Genomic DNA, 25,654 nt, shown 5'->3' on the forward strand with positions numbered 1-25,654 from the left:
AAGTTATGTTGTACAATTTTAAAACTCATATAAATGCTTGTACTTAACATGCTTTAGGGAATTTGATCCATTATAAAAATATTCAATTCTAATATTTTAGTCTATCTGTGAATGTCATCATGGATAAAAATATGTTCCTTTTTTCTTTCTTTCAGCTGTGTGAAAAAAACAAAAGATGTGCAGAAACTAACAACAATTATGGTTCATTTATCAAGATCTAAAGCCAAGCTGGATCATAATAAAGTGCACAGAATAGAGATGAGTGGCTGGTCATCTGTAACCTCAAGCTTGAGACCTTCATTGCCTCCAAGACCTCTTGACCTTCCTAGTATTGGTGATACAAAATCTCATTCTGAAATAAGCCCTTATCGCCACAGTGATGATGAAGTATATGATAATATAGGAAATATTCGTAGACATAACAAGTCTAGTGGTCATGAAAATTCAACACTTAATCTATTAAAACAGCTTTCAAGTAATACACAAACACATAACCATGGCAACCTCATTCAAGAATGTCATGAACATGATAATGACCAATCATCAACTAGTATCAATAGGAACCACACACAACAGTCTGATGACCAAATAAGTACCCAGAGCCATGGAAGTGGTGTATATATTGACAATACATCTATCAAATCAAATACATACAGAAAAGTTCACAAATTCAGACATTAAAATAAATGTTGTTTTAATAATCCATGTTTATATGTCAATACACTTGTATGTGATGAAGTTATTTACCTATGAATAATTCTTTCCCTCAGAACTGTTTAATTGATTAGTGGATGTTTTATGTCCAATAGCAAATATATTAAATGCATATCTAAATAATATGCAGATATGTTAGTCATAAATGTATTAATATACTGTGGATTCGTTATCACTTGTGGGATACCAATTTTCGAAGATTTCGTGGTTTATAACAATGCACTACGAATTCAAATATTTAACAAAGTACAAATTCAATATAAGCTTGTATGACCTTGTATACAGACTTTGGCAAAACCACAAAATGTATATCCAGGAAAATCAATTCTTTCTCCATCCACGAAAGTTGATTCCCACAAAAAGAAAAGAATCCACAGTATGCTACTTTGTACTACTTCTAGATGCCTAGTCAGATTTTTAAAATGCTATAAAATGTCATTTCTTTCCCCTATAAACTCATTAATGGAGAAACAGCAAACATAACTTCGAAATCTATGGTTTGATTCTGCTTGGATTTGAACCTATAACCTCCCACACTTGAGGCAACATACTACATGTACAATGAATCCAAAGAGGTGATACCGAAAATTGGTCTCGGACAAAAAAAGTGACAAGACATGAAAATAATAATGTTACAACCAAATCAATCCTATCAACAAAGATATACACACATGTACAAACATGCAAAAACAAAGAAAATTTCCTCAGAAATGTCCCTGACCAAACGAGGAAAAAAACATTTAACTTCAGTTCATTTGCAAATGAAACAGTCACAAAGGTATTTCTTATAATATTTACATTATAAAAGAAAACATCTAAAACATCTAATGGATAAATTAATTTAATGAATTTAAATGACAAAAATAAATTTGTTTGGATGGAGCTCTAGTGATTTTTCCTACAATTAAACGATGTCAAAGTACATTAAACACAAATGTGGCACAGTCAATAAGTTTTTGTGGTTCAGCTCTCTTCTTTAATGGAAATATGACCGTCTTGGCATTAATTGATCGAGCTAATTCTTTCATGTTTGGATCACTGTCTATTAAAGTCCCTATACACACTAACAGTCTAAATCCAGCTTCAGAATCAATGTTTGTATTTTCTAACACATTTCCGGCAGCAATTAAACACTGTGATTTAGCTTCAGGATCTAACTTGTCTTGTAAATGTACAGAGTAGTTCATCAGAAGTGTTGCCAAAGCTATTACGATATTTTTATTTGTTGATGCTTTGCAGTTGAGTGCAGAGGTCAAAATAAAATCTCTATGTTTAACACACATCTTTTCACCAGTTTGACCTTTAAACATGTTACACAATGTCCTCAATGCAAGCATTTGAGTGGGTCCTACATTGGAAGAAATGAACTTTACAAGTTTATCCACAAGTCCATCTTTCTCACATACAACCTTATTGAGAGACGTCAGCACACACATTCTCAGAACATCTAAAGCTGGAAACACCATTTCTAAAATAAAGTAAACATTTTGGTAATAAATAATTATATGATATGAATGCTTCAAATTTATGATATACTATAAACCAACTTAATTCAAATGCACGTCCCACAAGTATATCAGGTCAATTTAGGATTAATTTTTACTTTAAATAAGTAACCCCCTTTTTGAGCCGATTACATGTGGGTTTTTTTGGTTTTGTTTAAGTAACTTATAATCATAACTAATCAGTATATGATACATTTTGTTCTTATTAATTTTTTTGTCCATGTGATTCATATTAATTGAAATGCCCTCTATGAGCCCTATAATTTGGAATAAAAGATATTTGTAAATTTGTAAATTTTTGTAAATCTTGGTATACTTGTATATAAAATACATATATAATTCTTCAACATTAATACAATCACAATAATTAATTGACGAAGAAAGTAGTCAGGTACACTTGTCAGTATATCCTTTATTGTGCATGATCTCAGAGCACTGTTAACCAAAAACAAAGTGTTCACATATATTGCCAAACTGAAAGAAGTTTATATTATACATGTTATACACATTAACCATAAACCCTTAAAACTACTCATAAATTGGTCGGATTAAGAAAAACATATTATACCATTTGGCCATGATAACATTTTCTCCAATGTATTTAATGTGTCTGTACTTGTTCCATCAATCAAGGCTGGTAGTTTTTCTAAATGACTTTCTTCAACTTGCATAGACTGGTCAACCTTTATGTTGAATTCTTTCAGTTTACCTAAAAGACAGAAGATGTAGAAATGGTGTTATTTTTTCTGTCTTTAACTCATTAAGTGGACCATGTTTATATTTATTCTATTCACTTATCACATTGATTGATAAAATATGCACAGATAAAAAATTGTTCATGAGTAATTTTATTGATGAATGGCTATTTTACATCCAGCGTTAAATTAAATGCAAATTCAAGACAATTACAGGTTAATACAATATGAATATGAACCATACTTTGTACTAGAAAGACATGCTGAGGCAGATTTTTAACATACTAGTTCACAAGATGACAGTCCACAGGACATGTCACCCTACCCTGGACACATTATTCTGACGTTGAGTTGACTAGTCTTTGTTTCTACTCCTAAATGCTTTATGCATAGCAGAAAAGCAGAAATACAAATATAAAAAGTCTTTGGTTTGACCTGGCCTAGGATCAAATGAATGACCTCCCGCACACGAGTCAAATACAATACCGCAAGATCGCCAAGGTGTTGAATAATTTTTGTTTTTACACTGAACTTTAACAGGTTATCTAAGAGTAAGATGAAAAGACAAATTCTCATTTCTGATTCCCTAAGTATTCCTCTGCTTCCAATATTTTAAAGAAAACTTAAATTCTGCGATTTATTTTTTTTCAAGATAAAAAACCCCTAATAATTTGAGTGATCGGTATAAACACATACCTATTATTTGTTGAGTGATCGGTATAAACACATACCTATTATTTGTTGAGTGATCGGTATAAACACATACCTATTATTTGTTGAGTGATCGGTATAAACACATACCTATTATTTGTTGAGTGATCGGTATAAACACATACCTATTATTTGTTGAGTGATCGGTATAAACACATACCTATTATTTGTTGTGGGTTGGCAGTTTCAAATGTTACAAAGGTCTTTAGAGGAAAGTAAGAATTGTCTTTTGATGCTGTAGTACCAGTCCCTTTGGTTTGGTAACTGCTGGCACCTATTTACATAGAAACGATTAATACAACATAAATACAAATTATACAACATGAAAAACAATATAAATCATGAACCTCTGGTAGGGTTTCATTATAACTTTCATTGTTCATCTTATTTTCAACTGAAATGAATTTCCCTGCCTGAGGTGTTGACTTCCAAATTGCAGAGCAGAAGTATGAATATGTGAGATCTGTTCATAGTTTTTCAATCTTTAACTATCTGAAGAAAAGATTCAAGATAGTAACGCTAGACTCTCCAACATCGTGGATTAGAATAGAATTGATGACAAAAATCTCCTTTCTGTTTATCTTGTATTGCTGATAATTTTTGCTAATTAAAGTGTCTATCTATTATAGTTTTTAAGATATATTTATTTTCCTATTGAAATTACCTCCTGTCCAAATGTCACAATATGTTGTAGCATTAAAAAATAGCTACACATTCTCCATGTTACATTAGTAACACCATTTTATTAATACCATCAGTCCTGTGAAGTAATCATAACTGAATTTTTGTAGTTTCTTTGCAGACTTATTTCTAAACTTTCAGCCATATACCAACAATTAAAACTAAATACATAGTGAAATATTTTGCAATACTAAAAGCACATTTCAGTCAATGGAAAAAATCTCCAATTTTCAAATGCATTCTGCTAGTGTTTTCCTTCAAATTTCATTACTCCTTACCTGTGAAAGGATCTACTCCATTGCTAGCAGGACCCTTTGTATCGGTTTGGCCAGGAACATATCGTCCTGACCCTGTCAAAGGATCTGCCCCACCTGTTGTACCTGTTCCTCCTACTGATTGTGGAACATACCTGCCTCCACCTGTTAAAAAAACATTCTTTTAATAATTTCATTGTTCTGATTAATTTTTCTTGTAATATCTGAACTTAAAAATGTACATTCTTGTTGAGAAATGTCCATATGAAGCAAAATTACATTACAGAATATCTTTTAAAATCAGAATTGAAATCCTGCTGGTGTATTGTTTTGGTCACATTTTCTGATTACTTTTTTTTACTTGTATAACCAAAACAATATGTTCCATTGTAAAAATAAAAACTTTTATGTAAATCAAAATTGCTAACCTGTGAAAGGGTCACTGACTTGGGGTGCTCCCTGGCCCAGAGTGACTCCTTTGGTGTTATCAATGATAAAGTTAGCTACTTGGTCCAGGAATAGTGGACTTAGACCATTGTTTTGTAGAAACCTTTGAGCAGCAAACCATGGATCCTCTTTGATGTCATATGGTAACTTTAGAGGAGGTTTTCCTTCCTCAATGTCTACACTAAATACATAGTCATATTCCTGTTAATATAAATAAAAAAAATTTTGTTCTATTTTAACCATGTTTTATTGATAAACATTAACAGATCTTTGATTTAATCACTTTGTCAGGATACATGTACAAAATGTATTCACCAATAAGATAATAAATGAACATTAGAAAGAATATTAAGTAATACACAACTCCTTGATGATTTTATTATATCTTGTTATTCACTTTCTTAGCATTCATGTAGTTTTCCTTACGAAAGAAAGAAATTTTTTTAAGTCATTACTATTTTGATTGCAGATTCTGGTACGTTGTTGCTTATTAAAATTCTTCATTTATTTATTTATTAAAGCTACAATTACATTTTGATTAATCAAAAAAGACTTAACCCCCCCCCCCCCCCCCCCCCAAAAAAAAGAATACTATGATAGATGAAAATACATGTGAAAAAATCGAAACAAAAATTTTTTTACCATAATTCTGTTATTTTGAAGTATCTAGCAAAATAATTTGTCAGGGTGATTTGAATCTATGTATACTTCATAAAAATGCAAAAAACTCATAGCGTACAACCTCCCCCTTTTGATTGGAAAATATATCATTTAATAATAATAAAAAGAATTCTTATATGAATCAACCAAGTTAGAAAAATAGTGAAAATATAAAAGACTAAACACAGAAAAATCTGTTGAGAAAAAATAAGTTGGTTTACAGCATATCCATTCAATTATGATTATTTTTTTGACAAGAATATAAAAATTTATTCATTTTATTTTGTAATAATTAAACAAACAACAAAAAATGCCCATGTACCTTTCCATCATGAAGAGCTTTACCAGATGTTGCCTGGCTTCCTCCACTGGAGCCTACAACATCACCAATCTTCTTCCATTGTGTTGCAGCTGCTTCCCAATGATACAACTCCACTTTGCCACCATCTGTTTTGACCATTTTTGTCTGACCATCTTTCTTTCCTGCCAACAGAAAACATGTTGTGTATAATTTTATCACACTGAATGAATCAAAATACTGAAGAAATATCAATTTCAATGGCTCCTAATTTTTGTTTCTAAAAATAATTTTCCATATTTTTTTCGTACATACAATTTTAAACAAACTGCTGACACAGAAATATGTCTTCAATAAAATACAATATCATAATATCAATACCTTAACATGTAAACTATGCAACACATTCAAAGTCAATGAACCATGTCTGAAGGTACAGGGCCAACAATTGGGATGGGAAAAACTATACCTTTAAGCTCAATTTTAAATTGCAGGATAAAAACAATATTAGCACAGTGTAGGAAAATATAAAATTCACTTGTACTTGCTACAAAACAAGAGAAAGGCTTAGAAAACCTTGTTTTTTTTTCTCTGTTTCTAAATAAAATTTATATCATATATAATATTGTATATATAACAGCATACAAAAAATCATTGACTTATGATTACCATTAGTAATCTTAAACTGACCTAATAACAAACTTAATATGTCAACTACTGGTAAGCAAAACTCTATAACCCTTTTATAAGACCCTATCAGGGATCAACAGTGCCTCAGGGACTGATAAATCTTTTAGTCTTTTACCAATGCAATAAAACTTTAGAATAACCTACAGTAGATCTTCAGGTCAGGTAAAACTGACACTTTCAGTTCTGCTAAAAATATCTACCACGGTTTAACAATGCATTAGGGCTGGGTAATTTGACATCTTTTTTTTCTATTCTAAAAGCTTAAGAAGGACCTATATCTCCCAGCCAGGTAAATCTGACTATTATTTCTGCTCAATAATCCCTGTAAAAGAACTTCCAAGGTTTAACAATGCCTCAGGGCCAGGTAAATCTTATATCTTTTAGTCTTGTTTCTACTATATAACAATTTCATAAGCAGGGTTTCAGCTAGGATTTTGAGGGCTTTATCACTTTTGTGCGAGATGAAAATTCACCTTATTTTGTGTTACAGCAAGGGCGTATATTACTAGCTAAACATATGCCTTAGTCCTTCAAGGACTAGGTAGGGTCTTTGGAGGCCTTAGGCATGCTATAAATGTAGGCAGTTATTGCACAATTTGACTGATGTGATGCTTAAATATGAAGATAAGAACAAGTATCAGGAAATCTAGTTCACAATTTCACTTCAATTATTTTCAGGGGACATTCCTGTTCCAACAAAAGTTGGGTTCCTCTTTTTTAAAACAAGGTATCACAGCAAAAATGAACTTGTAACGACTATTTCACTGCATAATCATTATCCTTGTAAAAACGTTTAAATCGATATTTGGAATTCATTTCTTTATAGCTAGAAACAAGGATTTGTATCAATCCTTATTGGAACGATTCTAATGACTGTAAATGGTAAATTTATCGAGAATAGGTCACGTTTACTTTCGATTTTTAAACGAAGCGAAAACGGGAAGTGACAAGTGGATAATAAATTCAGAATGAATCCGGATTCATCTACGAGAATGTTTGTGTTTAACATAAGGCAGGAAATTATCATTTTTAAAATTGATTTGCTCAGCAAGAATTATATTTGTCTCTTTCGTTTAATTTAATACTAAATGATTTCGTCTTTAACGTTTTAGTGTCTATACATTTATATAAATACTTTCACGCATGCGCATTACATAGTAACAGAAGCACCTGTTTGACTCGTGAAAATAATTCTGAACGTGTTGAATAAACTTCCATCTTTAAATCGAAACTGACGAAAGGTTTTAATAAAAAGTTATATCAAATATGACGAAAATACGTTCATATAATGAAACTAAGACGAACAAACTGTAAATTGTGTTCGTTTGAGAAATATTGAAATTGAAATGCCAGACTGGGAAAAATAATTATGAGGTTTATTATTAATTAACGGATTAGTGACCCATCTGATGGTGATAAGCAGATCACCTGTCATCACAACTTTTAACACCTGTTGTAAATTTAATTAGCTGAGGGGTCATAAACTTGTCAGAAACATGAAGACAGGTAGAATTATAGTATTTTCATGCGAAAATATTTTTACACTTTCCAAATTTAAGTGACGAAATTGATTTGAAATACTTTCGTCATTTTGAAAACCCTTTTGTAAATGATGAAAATGACGAGCGTTGCAAAACCTTGTTCATAAGAACCTACCAGGGTTAAACAACGCCTCAGGGCCTGGTAAATCTGACATCTTATAGTCTTGTTTCTACTATATAACCCTTTCATAAGAACCTACCAGGGTTTATCAATGCCTCAGGGCCAGGTAAATCTGACATCTTTTAGTCTTGTTTCTACTATATAACACTTTCATAAGAACCTACCAGGGTTAAACAATGCCTCAGGGCCTGGTAAATCTGACATCTTATAGTCTTGTTTCTACTATATAACACTTTCATAAGAACCTACCAGGGTTTAACAATGCCTCAGGGCCTGGTAAATCTGACATCTTATAGTTTTGTTTCTACTATATAACACCTTCATAAGAACCTACCAGGGTTAAACAATGCCTCAGGGCCAGGTAAATCTGACATCTTATAGTCTTGTTTCTACTATATAACACTTTCATAAGAACCTACCAGGGTTAAACAATGCCTCAGGGCCTGGTAAATCTGACATCTTTTAGTCTTGTTTCTACTATATAACACTTTCATAAGAACCTACCAGGGTTTAACAATGCCTCAGGGCCTGGTAAATCTGACATCTTATAGTCTTGTTTCTACTATATAACACCTTCATAAGAACCTACCAGGGTTTAACAATGCCTCAGGGCCTGGTAAATCTGACATCTTATAGTCTTGTTTCTACTATATAACACTTTCATAAGAACCTACCAGGGTTTAACAATGCCTCAGGGCCAGGTAAATCTGACATTTTTATATCTCCTACTTGCGTAGGCACCTCTGCAGTAGATACTGCAGTATCAAATGCTGTTAACTCCTCTGTATTAGCCACTCTACTCCCTTCTGTTGTAAACACTCTTATAACACCATCACTGTGGATATAAAAAGATGTTTTATAAATAGGGATTCAACCAAAAACTAAACAGAAATCATGTAATAAAGCACATGACACCATTGATAGTCTTTTCACTGTGTACAACATGCTGTATTTATTCCATTGTCATTCAATTTAATACTTAAAAGTTAAAATACTTATTTAAGTTCTGTCTTTTATTTCTTGTTAACAAGGTCTTCCTGTGGTAGCTGGACTGTGCAGATTTTTAATTAGTGACGTAATAATAGTGTGCTTTAAACTTAAAGTTTGGGAAACAAAAATACATAACACAGTCGTGTGCATCAAAAACATAGAACAATCTCAATCAAATTTTGGTTGAAACATATAACTTTTGTCAATTTAGACATCCAAAACTGTTCCAACAGAATACAGATTAATGAGTATGAACTAGACTTTTTAGCCAAATAAGCCAACTTTCTGACCTATTCCTTCACCAACACAGTAATATTGACTGACATTGGAACTACTGTGGATTCATTATAATGTGGGGGATACTAATTTTCATGGATTTTGCAGGTATAAGTAAACCATGAATTTGAATGTTCAACGAAGTACCAATTATCTATAGGCTTGTATGCAGACTTTGTCACAAACCACAAATTCAAATTTCCTTGAAATTACAAGTTTTTCTCAATCCACCAAAAATTGGCACCCACAAAAATAAATGAATCCACAGTATTTTTACAAGACTCTATTTGATTTGATTTGTTTATACCTTGCACCACTAGCAATGTCTCCATTTCCAAGAACACAGACAGTCCACACAGACATTGTAGGATGTGGAATAGTCTGGCACCCACAACATTATTATAAGACCCTATATTTGATTTGTTTATACCTTGCACCACTAGCAATGTCTCCATTTCCTAGAACACAGACAGTCCACACAGACATTGTAGGATGTGGAATAGTCTGGCACCCACAACATTATTATAAGACCCTATATTTGATTTGTTTATACCTTGCACCACTAGCAATGTCTCCATTTCCAAGAACACAGACAGTCCACACAGATATTGTAGGATGTGGAATAGTCTGGCACCCACAACATTATTATAAGACCCTATCTTTGATTTGTTTATACCTTGCACCACTAGCAATGTCTCCATTTCCTAGAACACAGACAGTCCACACAGACATTGTAGGATGGGGAATTGTCTGTACACAGGTACCATCCCTCCATACCCTCACTGTTCTATCCTCACTACTACTAACAAAGTCCTGACCATTGGGTAGTATAGATATACTGTAAACAAAGTTCTCATGTCCGTAGTAAATCTGTAAACAATCACCAGTTATTGCCCATCGTCTGATTGTTGAATCATTGGAGCATGATAGAAATTCTCCCGATCCAAGAACTGCAATTCCTCTAACACAATCTTCATGACCTATCAAAACAACAGAAAATATTTTTTAATCCAGTCTTTTTCAAAGACCAATTTAATTTCACATGACCAGGATGCTGTGTTTTCAACTTTAAGTTTTCCGTTGTATTGGGTTCCCACATTTCATAACACCATGAACATATGTATGTTCTGAAAACAGAGGTTATTAGCACAAATTGTTAAAGTTACGGTTATAGAATCTTAATTAAAAGCAAGTTCAAAATCATGATACGAAATTACAAACTTCTAAACAACAAGTGTCTTAATGTTATTATGCTTTAGTTTGTTTTAAGTTTTTTCTATTGTTTTTTTTTAATGTCACAAAAAATAACTGAATTTTATTAGTCTGAATTATAATTGTTGAAGTAAATCTTATTAACTGGTGCAGTTACTGTAAATTCAGAAATTATTGCGATGTTTTTATTATTGCGACTGGGTTATAATCGCAATAATTTAAACTCGCATTTTGAAATGTTTTATATGAATTAAACAGGATTTTTGTCAATATCGCAAACATTTAAATCGCATTTTAAACTAAAATGACAAATTCGCAATAATAAATGCACACAATAATTTCAGAATTTACAGTAACTTATTTTGGTGGTAAAGGTATTCTCCCATAGTCATAAGATTTTTTTAACTTTTTATAAGTCATATTTTCTTCTCTTCTTGGTTTACTATCGACTGCATAGCTCTAATAAAGCATTTAATTGTCTGTCTTTAATATTAGGCTGTCTTTACAGTTCAGAAAAGTACTGCCTATCCAGAAATCAATTATTAAACATAAAAGTCATATGAAACTTCAAATTAATTTTTTTTTACTAAAACTAGTGAATATTACCATACTGTTCATAGGAAAGAACTGTTGTGATCAACAAGTGAAAGCAAAACAAAAATTTCTACCATTGAGAATGATAGTCTCTCTCTTTGATTTATGTTTCAAGTTTCTTGATACTGTAAATTCAGAAATTATTGCGATGTTATTATTATTGCGAAAAATGCAACAGGGTTTTAATCGCAATAATTTAAACTCGCATTTTGAAATTTTTTATATGAATTAAACAGGATTTTTCTCAATATCGCAAAAATTAAAATCGCATTTTAGTCTAAAATGACAAAATCGCAATAAATGCACGCAATAATTTCTGAACTTACAGTATTCAATTTTTTCTTCTGTGTTCAATAAAAACAATGAATGTTAAAAGTGTGGTGTATTTAATGCCAAGATATCAGATTTCAGAGAGAAAGATGATTTGAACAAGCATTCTGTGAGTATTGCATGGCAATACATAGTCCCCTACCAGTTAAAAATTCATTGTATTGGAACAAAATTCTAACTTGATCTATAACTTGTTATGGTGTAAACTAAATAACAAATATTAAGTCAATATCTTCAAGCATGACGAAAAAAAGTGATGAAAACTGATTATTAAAGTGAATTTTCTAAGTCCAAGGAACATAACTCTGCACAAAATCATCAGACCGGAACAAAATTCGAACTTGATCTGTAACTTGTCATGATAAAACTATATACCAATTTTCAAATCAATATCTTCAAAATGACAAAAAAAAGTGCGGAAAACTGATTATTTTAGTGAATTTTCTAAGTCAAAGGACCATAACTCGGCACAAAATCATCAGATTGGAACAAAATTCGAACTTGATCTGTAACTTGTCATGATTAAACGATACACCAAATATCAAATCAATATCTTCAAGCATGAAGAAATAAAAAGTGTGGAAAACTGATTTGCCGGACTGACGGATGGACAGACAGACAGACGGAGTGCAAACCTAAAGAACTACCAAAACTAGTCAGCTTAAAAGTAAAATTTATTTTACACCTAAAGGACTCTTTTTACTTAAGTCAAATGAAAACACTCTCAAGAATATTTTCTCAGTAGGCAGCTTTGGAAATTGATCAGCAGGTTTTTGTCCATTGGAAATTCTAGCTCACTACGACAAGTTTTTTTCACTAGTTGAACATTCAAAATATCTTTTTTCTCACCTACTGCAAAAAAAAAGATGCGATAAAATTATTGTAATTTCTTAAAATCAGAATAAAATAAATGGAGAATTTGTCCATAGGACACTGATGATGCCCCTGCTTGCATATAACATTATAAAGAGGTATAACTCGAAAATGGAAGAAGTGACACCACCCAAATTCCAACTTGATCTGTGTTTTGTGGTAATAAGCATTGTGTATAAGTTTCATAACATTTGGTTGAGGCAAACTAAAGTTAGAGAACAGAAACCAATTTTGGGACATGGGTATGGACAGACAAAGGTAACACTTAATGCCCCCTCCGGTGACAACGGGGGCATAATAATAAGACATCCATCCAGTACCTGTGAATGTCTTCTCACATCTTCCTGCCTTCCAAAGTTTAATGGTTCTGTCTGCTGATCCTGTTAACATATATCCATGTTCTGGCATGATGCCAACACCCCATACTGCTGCTTGATGTCCTAAATAAAACAACTCATTTATTGACATACATGGATTTTGAAAATTTGAAATCCTTAACTTTTTTCTAGAATTAAAGTATTATTGGCACTTCTTTTCAATAACAATAAGACATTTAAAACTAGTACGCTGTTTGATTGATTGAGGAAAACAAGACAAGTTTTCACATTATATTAAACATTTGTACAATTCAATAGTTACAGAAGTAATCTCTTTCGACATTTTTGAAAATGATTAAAGGGAGCCTCTAACCCATACTATAGTACACATGTAGATGTTAACCACTCTTAAGAACATCTTGTCTTCTCTATTGTAACATACCTTCTAATTTCATAACACATTTTTGCCTTAACCAGACTCTAGCTGTTTTATCCCAGGATCCACTCAGTAATGTACCAAACTTGCCAGCTGTTAGTGCACAAACTGTAAAGGTAAGTAAAAGACTTTGAAACAGCAGTAAAAGTGATGTTCCCAGCTTTGAGATTGTTTTGTTTAAGGTTAAGAAATGTAGATAGGGGGTCAAAATTAAAATTGATACGATTTTTTTTAATTTACTAAAAGGTAGATTAGTCTATGCTTTTTTCAAAAATATAATGAAAGTATGGGTCACAGGGCTTTTTAACAAGCTACAGGTTGTGCAAAATTATCACATTTTGTATAGATTATACACAAACAACCCAATTTTTTGAAATAAAAAGAAAACTAAATAATAGAATTTTAAGAAGATAGCTCTTATAATGTGCTTTCAGAAAATAAAAAGAGAAATTGGTGTCACAGAACTTAGTTTTTATGTACACAACAAAATAGGTAAATTCATAACACACTGCTTTATAAAAGTTTCAATTTCTGAGTTATCTTTATATGGCAAATTTGAAACAAATCATATCAAAAAAAAATTATTCTGTTTTTGTAAAAAAAAAAAAAAAAATGTGCATTCAGACACAGTGGACTCTGCTTCACCAAGAGAATTCTCAACAGTACATGCCTATTTGAATGCATGATTACAGCATATTGTAACATAATAAAAGAACAGAGTTCTAATGTCCCCCGCATTACTCATATTTTATCTATCCAAGGTACAAGGGCAATAACTAAAAAAAGCCCTTTTTTTTTTCTTTAAAACTTTTTATTAATATGTCAAGAGAAATGAAGGCTTCAGAGAAAAATTAAATGCAATGTGATTTCCATTATAATTCATATTTCCAAGGGGCATAACTCGTTAAAAATATTTGATCAGAACTTATTTTCAAAACTGTCAAAGACGTTGCTGATATAAACCTAGGAATCTGATGTTCAGTAGTTGTCGTTTGTTGATGTGGTTCATAAGTGTTTCTCGTTTTTTATATAGATTAGACTGTTGGTTTTCCCGTTTGAATGGTTTTACACTAGTAATTTTTTGGGGCCCTTTATAGCTTACTGTTCGGTGTGAGCCAAGGCTCCGTGTTGAAGACCGTACTGTGACCTATAATGGTTTACTTTTATAAATTTTGACTTGGATGGAGAGTTGTCTCATTGGCACTCATACATTTTGTACCACATCTTCTTATATCTATCTATGATATAAGTTTCATAAAATTCTGGAAAGAATTGAACACATAAGAGTGCAAACATTGTAATTTTCCATATAATCAATATTTCCAAGGGCATAACTCTTTTAAAAATAAAATGCTCCGCTGGGCGCAACTTGATACGACCGCAGAGGTCGAACTCTGAACAGTTGGGGCAAGTATGGACACAACATTCAAGCTTGATACAGCACTGAATTTGGATTGTGATTAAATATTTGACAAAGCACAGGTTTCTGACACAGAATGAATGTGGTCTAAGAACTTAAAAAAATTTAATTTGCCTATTCAAACCATATCATTATTATTTGCTTTTATATATAAATCAGAAATAACCAATTTAAAATGGAAAATTTTAAAGAAAAAAAATCCCCCCCCCAATTTTTTTAACCCCCTTATGATTCATCACCCCCAAACTCAATCCCAGCCTTCCCTTTGTGGTATGGTACCTGCAGTACAATTTCAGAGAGATCCATACACTTGAACACAAGTTATTGTCTGGAAACTAGAAAAATGCTTCTTTTTTGGCCCCTTTTTGGCCCCAAATTCCTAAACATTTAGGGCAATTACCCCCAAACTCAAACCCAGCTTTCCCTTTGTGATATGGAACCTTGTAGTACAATTTCATAAAGATCCATACACTTACACACAAGTTATTGTCCTGAAACTAGAAAAATGCTTGTTTTTTGCCCCTTATTCCTAAAATTTTGAAGCAATTACCCCCAAAATCAATCCCAGCCTTCCCTTTGTGGTATGGTACCTTGCAGTACAATTTCAGATAGATCCAAACACTTGAACACAAGTTATTGTCTGGAAACTAGAAAAATGCTTATTTTTGGCCCCTTTTTGGCCCCTTATTCCTAAACGTTTTGGGCAATTACCCCCAAACTAAATTCCAGCTTTCCCTTTGTGATATGGAACCTTGTGGTACAATTTCAGAAAGATCCATACACTTACACACAAGTTATTGTCATGAAACTAGAAAAATGGTTGTTTTTTGCCCCTTTTTTGGCCCCTAATTCCTAATATTTTGAGGCAATTACCCCCAAAATCAATCCCAGCATTCCCTGTGTGATATGGAACCTTGTGGTACAATGTCAGAGAGATCCATACACTAACACTCAAGTTATGTCTGGAAGTTACAAAAATGCTTATTTTTGGCCCCTTTTTGGCCCCCTAATTCCTTAACTGTTGGTACCATAACCCCCAAAATCAATCCCAACCTTCCTTTTGTGGTATTGAACCTTATGGTAAAATTTCATAGAGATCCATTCACTTAAACTAAAGTTAGAGTGTGAAAACCAATGTGTCTTCGGACGACGACGACGACACCGGACGACAACAACGTCATACCAATATATGACCACAAAATTTTTTTGCGGTCGCATAATAATTGATCGGCACTGTTTTTTGACCTCATCAAATACATTGATGATTTAATACTATAATATAAATTTCATAAAAATCTGGCAAAAATTGTACACATTAGAGCGCTCATAAGGCAATTTTCCATATAATTAATATTTCCAAGGGGCAAAACTCTTTTAAAAATTATTGCTCAGCACAGATTTTCGAATTTGTCCAAGACATTGATGATATAAACCTATGATTTAAGTTTCATAAAAATCTGGCAAGAATTGAACACATGAGAGCGCTAACATTGCAATTTTCCATATAATTAATGTTTCCAAGGGGCATAACTCTTTTAAAAATAATTGATCGGCATTGATTTTCAAACTCATCCAAGACATTGCTTATATAAACCTATGATATAAGTTTCATAAAAATCTGGCCAGTATTGTACACGTGAGAGCGATAACAAGACTGAACGGACGGACACCCCGTATTTCTATGTCTCACGCAACGCATTGCACAGGGGACAATTAAGCAGATTCAGACAAAGCAACCATGTCATGAATTGAATACCATAGCTTATTCTATTATTATTTTTACTAATTTAATAACCTTCCCTTCAATAATTACTTTCAGACTAACCTACATGTACATGTTAATTAAAATTGGTTATAATATTGTTAATGCTATAAATACCATTTTCAGTGTGTCCTTCAAGTTTGTAGATTGGTGCAGGAGAATTCAATGTAAAAGCTAGTATGGTTGAATCATTGCTTCCTGTAAGAATGATGCCTTGTGGGTAAGTTTCATCTGGTGGCATATAACAGACAGAAGAAATAAAGTTACTGTGGCCTGACATGACATGACCTTCATGGAATCCATTATCTGACCTGTTGAAATACAAATAAATATCATTTATGAAAGTTCACAATTCTTTTTGTGTCACATGTGGAGCAGGATAGATCTTCTAACCCTTCCAGAGCACTTGAGATTACCCCTGGTTTTTGGTAGGGATTTTGTTGCTCACTCTTTCCTTTTTTATGTTGTGTTTTGTATACTGTTGGTATACTTTTGGTTTGTTTTTTTCACTTTTAGCCATGGCATTGTCAGTCTGCTTCAAATTATGAGTTTGATTATCCCTTTGATATCTTTCGCCTCTCTTTTCTGAGTTCAGTTAAACTAAGTCAAGGCCTTTTACCTGTCTACATTCTTGGCATTAGCAGTATATAGATTTATTACATCCTGTCTATGTATATATGTTTTTTTTTATCATAATCACTATATTTAAAATCAGGTCTTTCACTTTGCTCTGTTAGATTTGTTTTGTCACCTGTGGAAGAGCTGAATGTATCCCATAAGGTGTCATGTTCAGTGACCTTTTAGCATCCAATCAAATATAAGCCTACAAAAAGTCTCTTGCTGCAGACTTACATTCAGAGCAATATATATGTAAATATGTATGAGACCTCTGTTTTATCAATTTTATTTAGCCATGGATACTTTCCTTTCCAGGCAAAGAATGTCTTTATATCTGACACTGTGTGTCTTTTATTAAATTTAGTAGTGTTTTCATTAGGGGAAGAAACAACACTGTCGATGATTTCGTCTAAAATATCACATATAAACGGAGTTGTTGCCTTCTCCACTTAGAAATTGATTAGGTGACTTGTGTACTTCTCTGCTTCCGCATGGTGGTCTGTTGTCATATAGTTCAACAGGCTATACAACTTCGATACTAGTCGTGCTTTTTTTCTGCCTCTCCGACTCATGGTCTGCCAAAGAAATTTTATAAACTGGTCCCTTATGTTTACCAGGGATACAAGTTTCAGCTAGGGACAATTCCACCTACATGTAGGAGTCGGGACCCAGATCAGCTATTTGATGTAACACTTTTTTTGGAAAGAAAGTAGATTTCATAATACTACAAAAATAGATTTACACGACAACAATTTATTGATTAGGGTAAATAATGCACACAATAGTGACTAGAAGGGTTGAAAATGCATAGTTTTGACATATAATAGGGTTTACCTTTGAATGAATTAGGTTTTTGAATGCTGCAATCATCAATTGAATTGGGTTCTCAATTGTTTTAATTGCGTAATCATGCATATGCGCAGCTTATCTGGAGCTCTGCATCTTTAACTATTGGCACTCTAAATCCACAAAAAGGGGGCAGAAAGAAAGTTTTATTGCCTTTGTAATGTAATTTTACAATATCCAAAAATTGTAAATAAAATTGTGGTGAAAAGGATCATTAGTGGTGAATATCTATTGTGACAACAGATGTCACAAAACTCTATATATGACTTGTTAAATAATTGGATATAGATATAAGAAGATGTGTAATGAGTGCCAATGAGACAACTCTCCATCCAAGTCAAAATTTATAAAAGTAAACCATTATAGGAGCTTAGATAGAGGGAGTCTAACTGGTTGAGTAAGGGAAGATCTTCTTTGGCATAGTTGTTTAGAGCGCTGCCATTATATCCAGAGATTTGTGTTTCTATCCTGCTGGGACTACAAATGTTTGTATGCATTTTCACAATAATGGCACTGTGAGAACTACTTAAGGCATTTACCAGTGTTTATGAGTACCTGGCAATTAAATAAATGGGGATTATATGGTCATGAGGTATGATAGTAACATGTCTGGGTGACATGTAAAGATACTTTCTGAGTGAAAGTTTCAGGAGTTGTCAAGTAACTAACCTGAGAGCTACTTAATGGATGCTTCGCTGTGCATTTAAGAAAAGGCACTGGCTAAGAATTAATTATTGTTACTGCCGAGACTAATTGTCAAACGTATTTCCAGACAAGGACCGGGCTTCATACTGAAATTGCTGGTAACAATAATACCATTTTTACTGTTACATGCAGTTATTGTTACCCGCAAAATATATTCGGATAGGCTCTGATCTAAAAAATGTTTGATTTGCAAGCAATCTGTAGAATAAATTTAAGCCCTTTAAATTATGATGTAATAAACTGCTTCGCCAAGCACAGCTGGATACGACTGCAGAGGTCCAACCCTGAACAGTTGGGGCAAAAATGGAAACAATATTCAAGCTTGATACAGGTCTGAATTTGGATTGTAATTAAATATTTAACACATTATAGGTTTCTGCCACAATAAATGTAGTCAAAGAACTTGAAATTGATTATATGATTTGAATTTATATTCAATTGAAGATTTCTAGCTGTTGTGCAATACTTAGTAAATCTGTTTTCAGACTATATACAAAGAATTAGAAAAATAAACTGCGACCCCCAATTTTATTTTTTTGAAAATTGATAATTTCTTTAATATTGAGGAAAAAAAATTGCCCCCCTCCCCCTCCCAAAATAAATTTGAAGAAATTTTCTCTTTGTAAAATGTGGTACAATTTAAGAGACATCCATACACTTAACATGCTTAAATACAAGTTATTGTCTGAAAACTAGCAAATTGCTTGTTTTGGCCCCTAATTCCTGAACGGTTTGGGCAATTACCCCCAAAATGAATCCCAAACCTTCTACTTGTGGTATTGAACCTTGTGGTACAATTTCAGATCAATCAAAATACTTATACACAAGTTATTGTCCTGAAACTAGAAAAATGCTTGTTTTGGGCCCCTTTTTGGCACCTAATTCCTAATCAGTTGGGACCATCACCCCCAAAAACAATCCCCACCTTCCTTTTGTGGTGTTGAACCTTTTGCTGAAATTTCAAAGAAATCCATACACTTAAACTAAAGTTATTGTCTGGAAACCAAATGTCTTCGGACGACGACGTGATAGCATTATACGAACGCAAATTGTTTGCGGTCGTATAAAAAAAATAACATAGCTAAACTTTCAGATGTATTGACCAAGATGCCAAACCGGGTCGATTAAAACTCCTCATTATAGACAACTTTCGAATTTGTGTACTTTGCCGTAAATGTCACAATGCTTATGCTATTACATCACAGTATCAGAGATGCAGATAATTTTTTTTTCCTGTCAGACATTGGGTCCTGCATGTAAGACAGTTTTGCCAGTCATATCAACTGTTTGCCAGACCTACTTTTTTTTGAAAAAAAAAATAAATAGTTCCCAGTTGGATTAAGATACGCCTTAAAACCTTGACTAGAACGACCAGGTTAAATAAGGATATGAACATGGGGTGGTTTAATGACTGAGAGCACATTCAATTTAAGTTATCCTGCAACATCAAATAAATAAATGAGAATTTTGTACTACACTTGGCAATAAGACAACTGTTCATTAACTTTATGGATAGTTGTCTTATTAATTGGCATAAGAACAATGAGATCAAAAACAATAAAATGCTCCGCAGGGCGCAGCTAGATACGACCGCAGAGGTCGAACCCTGAACAGTTGGGGGAAGTATGGACACAACATTCAAGCTTGATACAGCTTTGGATTTGGATTGTGATTAAATATTTGACACAGCATAGGTTTCTAACACAGATTGAATGTGGTCTAAGAACTTAAAAATTTTTTAAATTGGACATTCACCTATTATGGTCCAATATCCAAAATCTAAATACATTGTTAGATTCAGCATATCAAAGAACCCCAAGAATTCAATTTTTGATGAAATCAAACAAAGTTTAATTTTGGACCCTTTTGACCTCAATGTGGACAAAGTTAATAACGGGGCCCAAAAATCAAAAATCTAAATACATGGTTAGATTCAGCATATCAAAGAACCCCATATATTCAATTTTTGTTGAAATCAAACAAAGTTTAATTTTGGACCCCAACTTGGACCAACTTGAAAACTGGTCCCATAATCAAAAATCTAAATACATGTTTAGATTCAGCATATCAAAGAACCCCATATATTCAATTTTTGTTAAAATCAAACTAAGTTTAATTTTGGACCCTTTGGACCTTAATGTAGACCAATTTGAAAATGAAACCAAAAATTAAGAATCTAAATACACGGTTAGATTCGGCATATCAAAGAACCCCAATAATTCAATTTTTGATGAAATCAAACAAAGTTTAATTTTGGACCCTTTTGACCTCAATGTGGACAAAGTTGATAACGGGGCCCAAAAATCAAAAATCTAAATACATGGTTAGATTCAGCATATCAAAGAACCTCATATATTCAATTTTTGTTGAAATCAAACAAAGTTTAATTTTGGACCCCGATTTGGACCAACTTGAAAACTGGGCCCATAATCAAAAATCTAAAAACATGTTTAGATTCAGCATATCAAAGAACCCTAAGAATTCAATTTTTGTTAAAATCAAACTAAGTTTAATTTTGGACCCTTTGGACCTTAATGTAGACCAATTTGAAAACGGAACCAAAATTTAAGAATCTAAATACACAGTTAGATTCAGCATATCAAAGAACCCCAATAATTCAATTTTTGATGAAATCAAACAAAGTTTAATTTTGGACCCTTTGGACCTCAATGTGGACCAATTTAAAAACGGGGCCAAAAATCCAAAAACTAAATACACGGTTAGATTCAGCATATTAAAGAACCCCATGAAATCAAGAATAAAACCCCATTGAAATTGGTCAAGAAATAAGCAATTTATAGGAAGTATCTTCTTTTGCACAATCCTGTGCTATTAAATATTTCTTGCTATTGCGCAATACTGTACAATTGACAATTTCTTGCTATTGCGCAATATTGTGCTATTGGATATTTCTTGCTATTGCGCAATACTGTGCAATTGAAGATTTCTTGCTATTGCGCAATACTGTGCAACTGAAGATTTCTTGCTATTGTGCAATACTGTGTAATTGAAAATTTCTTGCTATTGCACAATACTTATTATATAATAATTTACACATCCTGTTTGGTGTGTATCTCCTACCATATCATTATTATTTGATTTTAAATATAAATCAGAAATAACCAACTTAAAATGGAAAATTTTAAAAGAAACAAAAAAGGAAAAAAAGAAAAAAAAGGAAAAAAAAATAAATCCCCCCCCCAAAATTTTTTGAACCCCCATTATGATTCATCACCCCCAAACTCAATCCCAGCCTTCCCTTTGTGGTATGGTACCTTGCAGTACAATTTCAGAGAGATCCATACACTTGAACACAAGTTATTGTCTTGACTAGAAAAAAATGTGTTTTTTTGCCCCTTTTTGGCCCCAAATTCCTAAACGTTTAGGGCAATTACCCCCAAACTCAAACCCAGCTTTCCCTTTGTGATATGGAACCTTGTAGTACAATTTCAGAAAGATCCATACACTTACACACAAGTTATTGTCATGAAACTAGAAAAATGCTTGTTTTTTGCCCCTTTTTTGGCCCCTAATTCCTAAAATTTGGAGGCAATTACCCCCAAAATCAATCCCAGCATTCCTTTAGTGATATGGAACCTTGTGGTACAATGTCAGAGAGATCCATACACTAACACACAAGTTATGTCTGGAAGTTACAAAAATGCTTATTTTTGGCCCCTAATTCCTTTACTGTTATTACCATAACCCCCAAAATCAATCCCAACCTTCCTTTTGTGGTATTGAACCTTGTGGTAAAATTTCATAAAGATCCATTCACTTAAACTAAAGTTAGAGTGCGAAAACCAATGTGTCTTCGGACGACGACGACGACGCCAACGTCATACCAATATACGACCACAAAAATTTTTTTGCGGTCGTATAAAAACAGTGGCAAATTACAATAATGTCAAAACAAATATGTGTGTTCACACATTAACTGAAATGAAAAAAAAAAAACTCTAAGAAAACTAAAATAATACTTGTTTTAGTTTAATTTAATTTACATAAATCTGGTCATAAGTTGTCTTTTGGTTTTTAATGCTTTTTAGTTTGCCATTTACTGTTCCAACTGATTTAATTCTTGCACCAATGCTTTTCAACTACATAATTGCTTTGGAAGCCAAAATGCAAGGTAACCAGGACCAAAAGAAATTTCAATTTTGACAGCCACAAACAGTAAAAATATTTGCCGGTCATTGGGTCTGACAAAAAGACTTCATTTGCCGGACATTCTAAAATTCAGCCCCCCCCCCCTAGGTACGACGATTAGCTGCTTCACTGCAGTATGAACCGATTGTTCGATAACTACGTCTGCGCCGATAAGATCTCTGGTCAAGCAGTTTAATTAATTCATTAAAAACAACTCTAGATCTGTATATTCCAAATGGAACTGTTTAGTGTGTGGTATAAACGTGCATTTATATGGATCTATAGTTAACGACGGGTGTCTAGAGTGGTACCACCTGAAATGTGTTGGCATCAAATTTCCACCTACAAAGTCTACATGCTGGATGTGCAAGAAGCCCCACCAACATAAATGTATAACAGAATTCTAAATATGTGTAAATATGCTTTCAATTGATTTGATTTAGATTTTTGGTGTTTTAACGCCACTTTTGAACACCGCTTTTGGGCTATTTCGTGGCGGCCAGTTTTTATTGGTGGAGAAAACCATCGACCTTCGATAGGAAAACAGACAATCCTAGTCAATTAAGATTGGAGTCGAGTGCACCTGTACGAGCAGGGTTCGAACTCACAACCTCAGTGTTGACTGGCTAGTGATTACAGTAGTAACTACTTAGACCACTCGGCCACCGAGGCCCCTGCTTTCAATTGATCATTGCTATATATGTTCAATAAATAATTTTCTATTCATATAAATTTTTACAAATATGTAAAACAAAATATACGAAGACAGTTAAAACAAGCATTCTGAGAGTATTGCATGACAATACATAGTCCCCTACCGGTTAAAATTCATTTTACTGAAACAAAATGCTAACTTGATCTATAACTTGTCATGGTGTAAACAAAAAGTAAATATCATGTCAATATCTTCAAGCATGACTAAAAACAGTGTGGAAAACTGATTATATGAGTGAAAAAACATTAGATATGATTAATAGTTCTCTAAAATTAGATATGATGTAATACAGTGTATATCTATTTTCAAATTATAATCAAATATAATTAATAGTTCCAAATATTTTTTCTTTCATTTGTCACAAACTAATATAGATTTGTAACTTATCTATAAAATGTCAACAACTTTTATCTACACAATGAAATGTATTGAAATATATACATTAATAAAAATAGATTATTATCTAATTAAAGGATTTCTCTTCATAATTTTATATATATATATATATATATATATATATATATAGCATTCAGAAAACTATTTTATACTAAATAACAAACAAGCCTGCCAAAAAATTCTTCAAATAATTTAACAAAGAATGTCTTTTAAAAAATGAGTTATCTCCCTTTTTACAGAAATATGGTTTAACATAGTACTCTAACATTAGATATGATCCAGAGTTATGGTCCATAACTCTGGACTAAATCATCAGACCGGAACATAATTCAAACTTGATCTATAACTTGTCATGATAAAACTATATACCAAATATCAAATCAATATCTTCAAGAACGAAGAAAAAAAGTGTGGAAAGCTGATTTGCCAGACTGACGGATGGACATACGGACGGAGTGCAAACCTAAAGTCCCCTTCGACTTCGTCGGTAGGGGACTAAAAAGCCTGATGCTACACGATAAGGATGGTATCGGGTCCGTTTGCTCCCAATACATGTTCGCCTCCTGGATTCATTCGCACCCTATTTTTTATTCAAATACTGGTTGAATTATTAGATGTTTTTTGATGTATTTATCCAAATATTTAAATTTTCATTAATAAAAATTCGGGAATTTTGAAATGAAATATTTTTTTTGGTGATTTGATGATGAATGATTAAGTGTATTGATAGGCATGATAGGTATAATTTACAATGCCAAATTTGGTATCATTCTGTGATTGAAAATCATGATTGTTGTTATGACTCACTTTGATGTAAATACAACATGTAGTTAGCTCGGTATGATTAAAATCAAAGAAGATTTGGTATCTTCCGCCTTTCTTTTTAATACAAGTCTTTGATCAAGGATTTGTATAGTCTTATTATACAAATCCTTGCTTAGATGAATGAACTTTGTCTTAATCTTCATAAATATCTTTTATTCATGACTCATTTTGTCAAACTTGTACGGGAACTTGTGTGATGTCCAGTAATGGCGGACAAATAGCGATAAGGTGTATTGTTACCTGCTATTTTGTATGAAATTGGGTCCCTATAGGGAGACACATTTCCCCTATTAGTCTAGGAAGTAACAAATAATAATCTCTTATTGTTGCTTTTCGCGGGTAATTGTAGCCAGTGCCTTAAGCAAAAGGGGAAGATTGTTGTATTGATATATAAGAAGGAGTCTTTACTGGTTGAATTTATGGAGATCTTCTTCAAATCAGTAGATTTTTTTTTAGATCAAGGAATTGCAGTTTCAAAGCTGAAGGTGCCATCCATATAGCATGCTAACAAGAATCAATAGATATATATACAATTATATACATGTACAGGAAAGCAAGATACAATGAACTGTACGGAAAATGAAAACAATAGACTGAAAGTACGGCTTTCTGGTCGTTTTACGTACTCATTCGGCACCCAAACTTTAGCTGTTACATCTCTTGACCCGGACAAAAAAGAGTCATCGGGAATCGCCAAAGCTGTAAGCGCACGAACATCTTTTTCATGCCCAGTGACACAGCAACGAAGTTTGTAGTAAGTCGCCATATTGAAAAATACCGGATCTGCTTTTGGTTGGTAAAAAATAGGTTTTACATATAATAACTATCACAACATCATGGAAAATATATTATATAATGTATAAGCGAAGTTTG

General features: G+C 32.8%; 1 protein-coding gene across 1 annotated transcript; it reads right to left on the reverse strand.

Annotated features, from left to right (window-relative positions):
- Positions 1 to 1,539: 1,539 nt before the first annotated feature.
- LOC127727038 (phospholipase A-2-activating protein-like) lies at positions 1,540 to 25,550 on the reverse strand. Its single transcript, XM_052234437.1, has 12 exons — positions 25,408 to 25,550; positions 16,645 to 16,838; positions 13,352 to 13,453; positions 12,913 to 13,032; positions 10,260 to 10,563; positions 8,992 to 9,152; positions 5,990 to 6,150; positions 4,989 to 5,208; positions 4,585 to 4,725; positions 3,786 to 3,899; positions 2,788 to 2,928; positions 1,540 to 2,182 (listed from the first exon to the last, which is right to left on the reverse strand). Exons 1-12 carry the CDS (start codon positions 25,545 to 25,547, stop codon positions 1,629 to 1,631), a joined length of 2,352 nt encoding a protein of 783 aa, XP_052090397.1. The 5' UTR covers positions 25,548 to 25,550; the 3' UTR covers positions 1,540 to 1,628.
- Between the last annotated feature and the right edge of the window lie 104 nt (positions 25,551 to 25,654).

The sequence above is a fragment of the Mytilus californianus genome, unplaced genomic scaffold (assembly GCF_021869535.1).
Source record: "Mytilus californianus isolate M0D057914Y unplaced genomic scaffold, xbMytCali1.0.p SCAF_19, whole genome shotgun sequence".
In the NCBI taxonomy this organism is placed as follows: domain Eukaryota; kingdom Metazoa; phylum Mollusca; class Bivalvia; order Mytilida; family Mytilidae; genus Mytilus; species Mytilus californianus.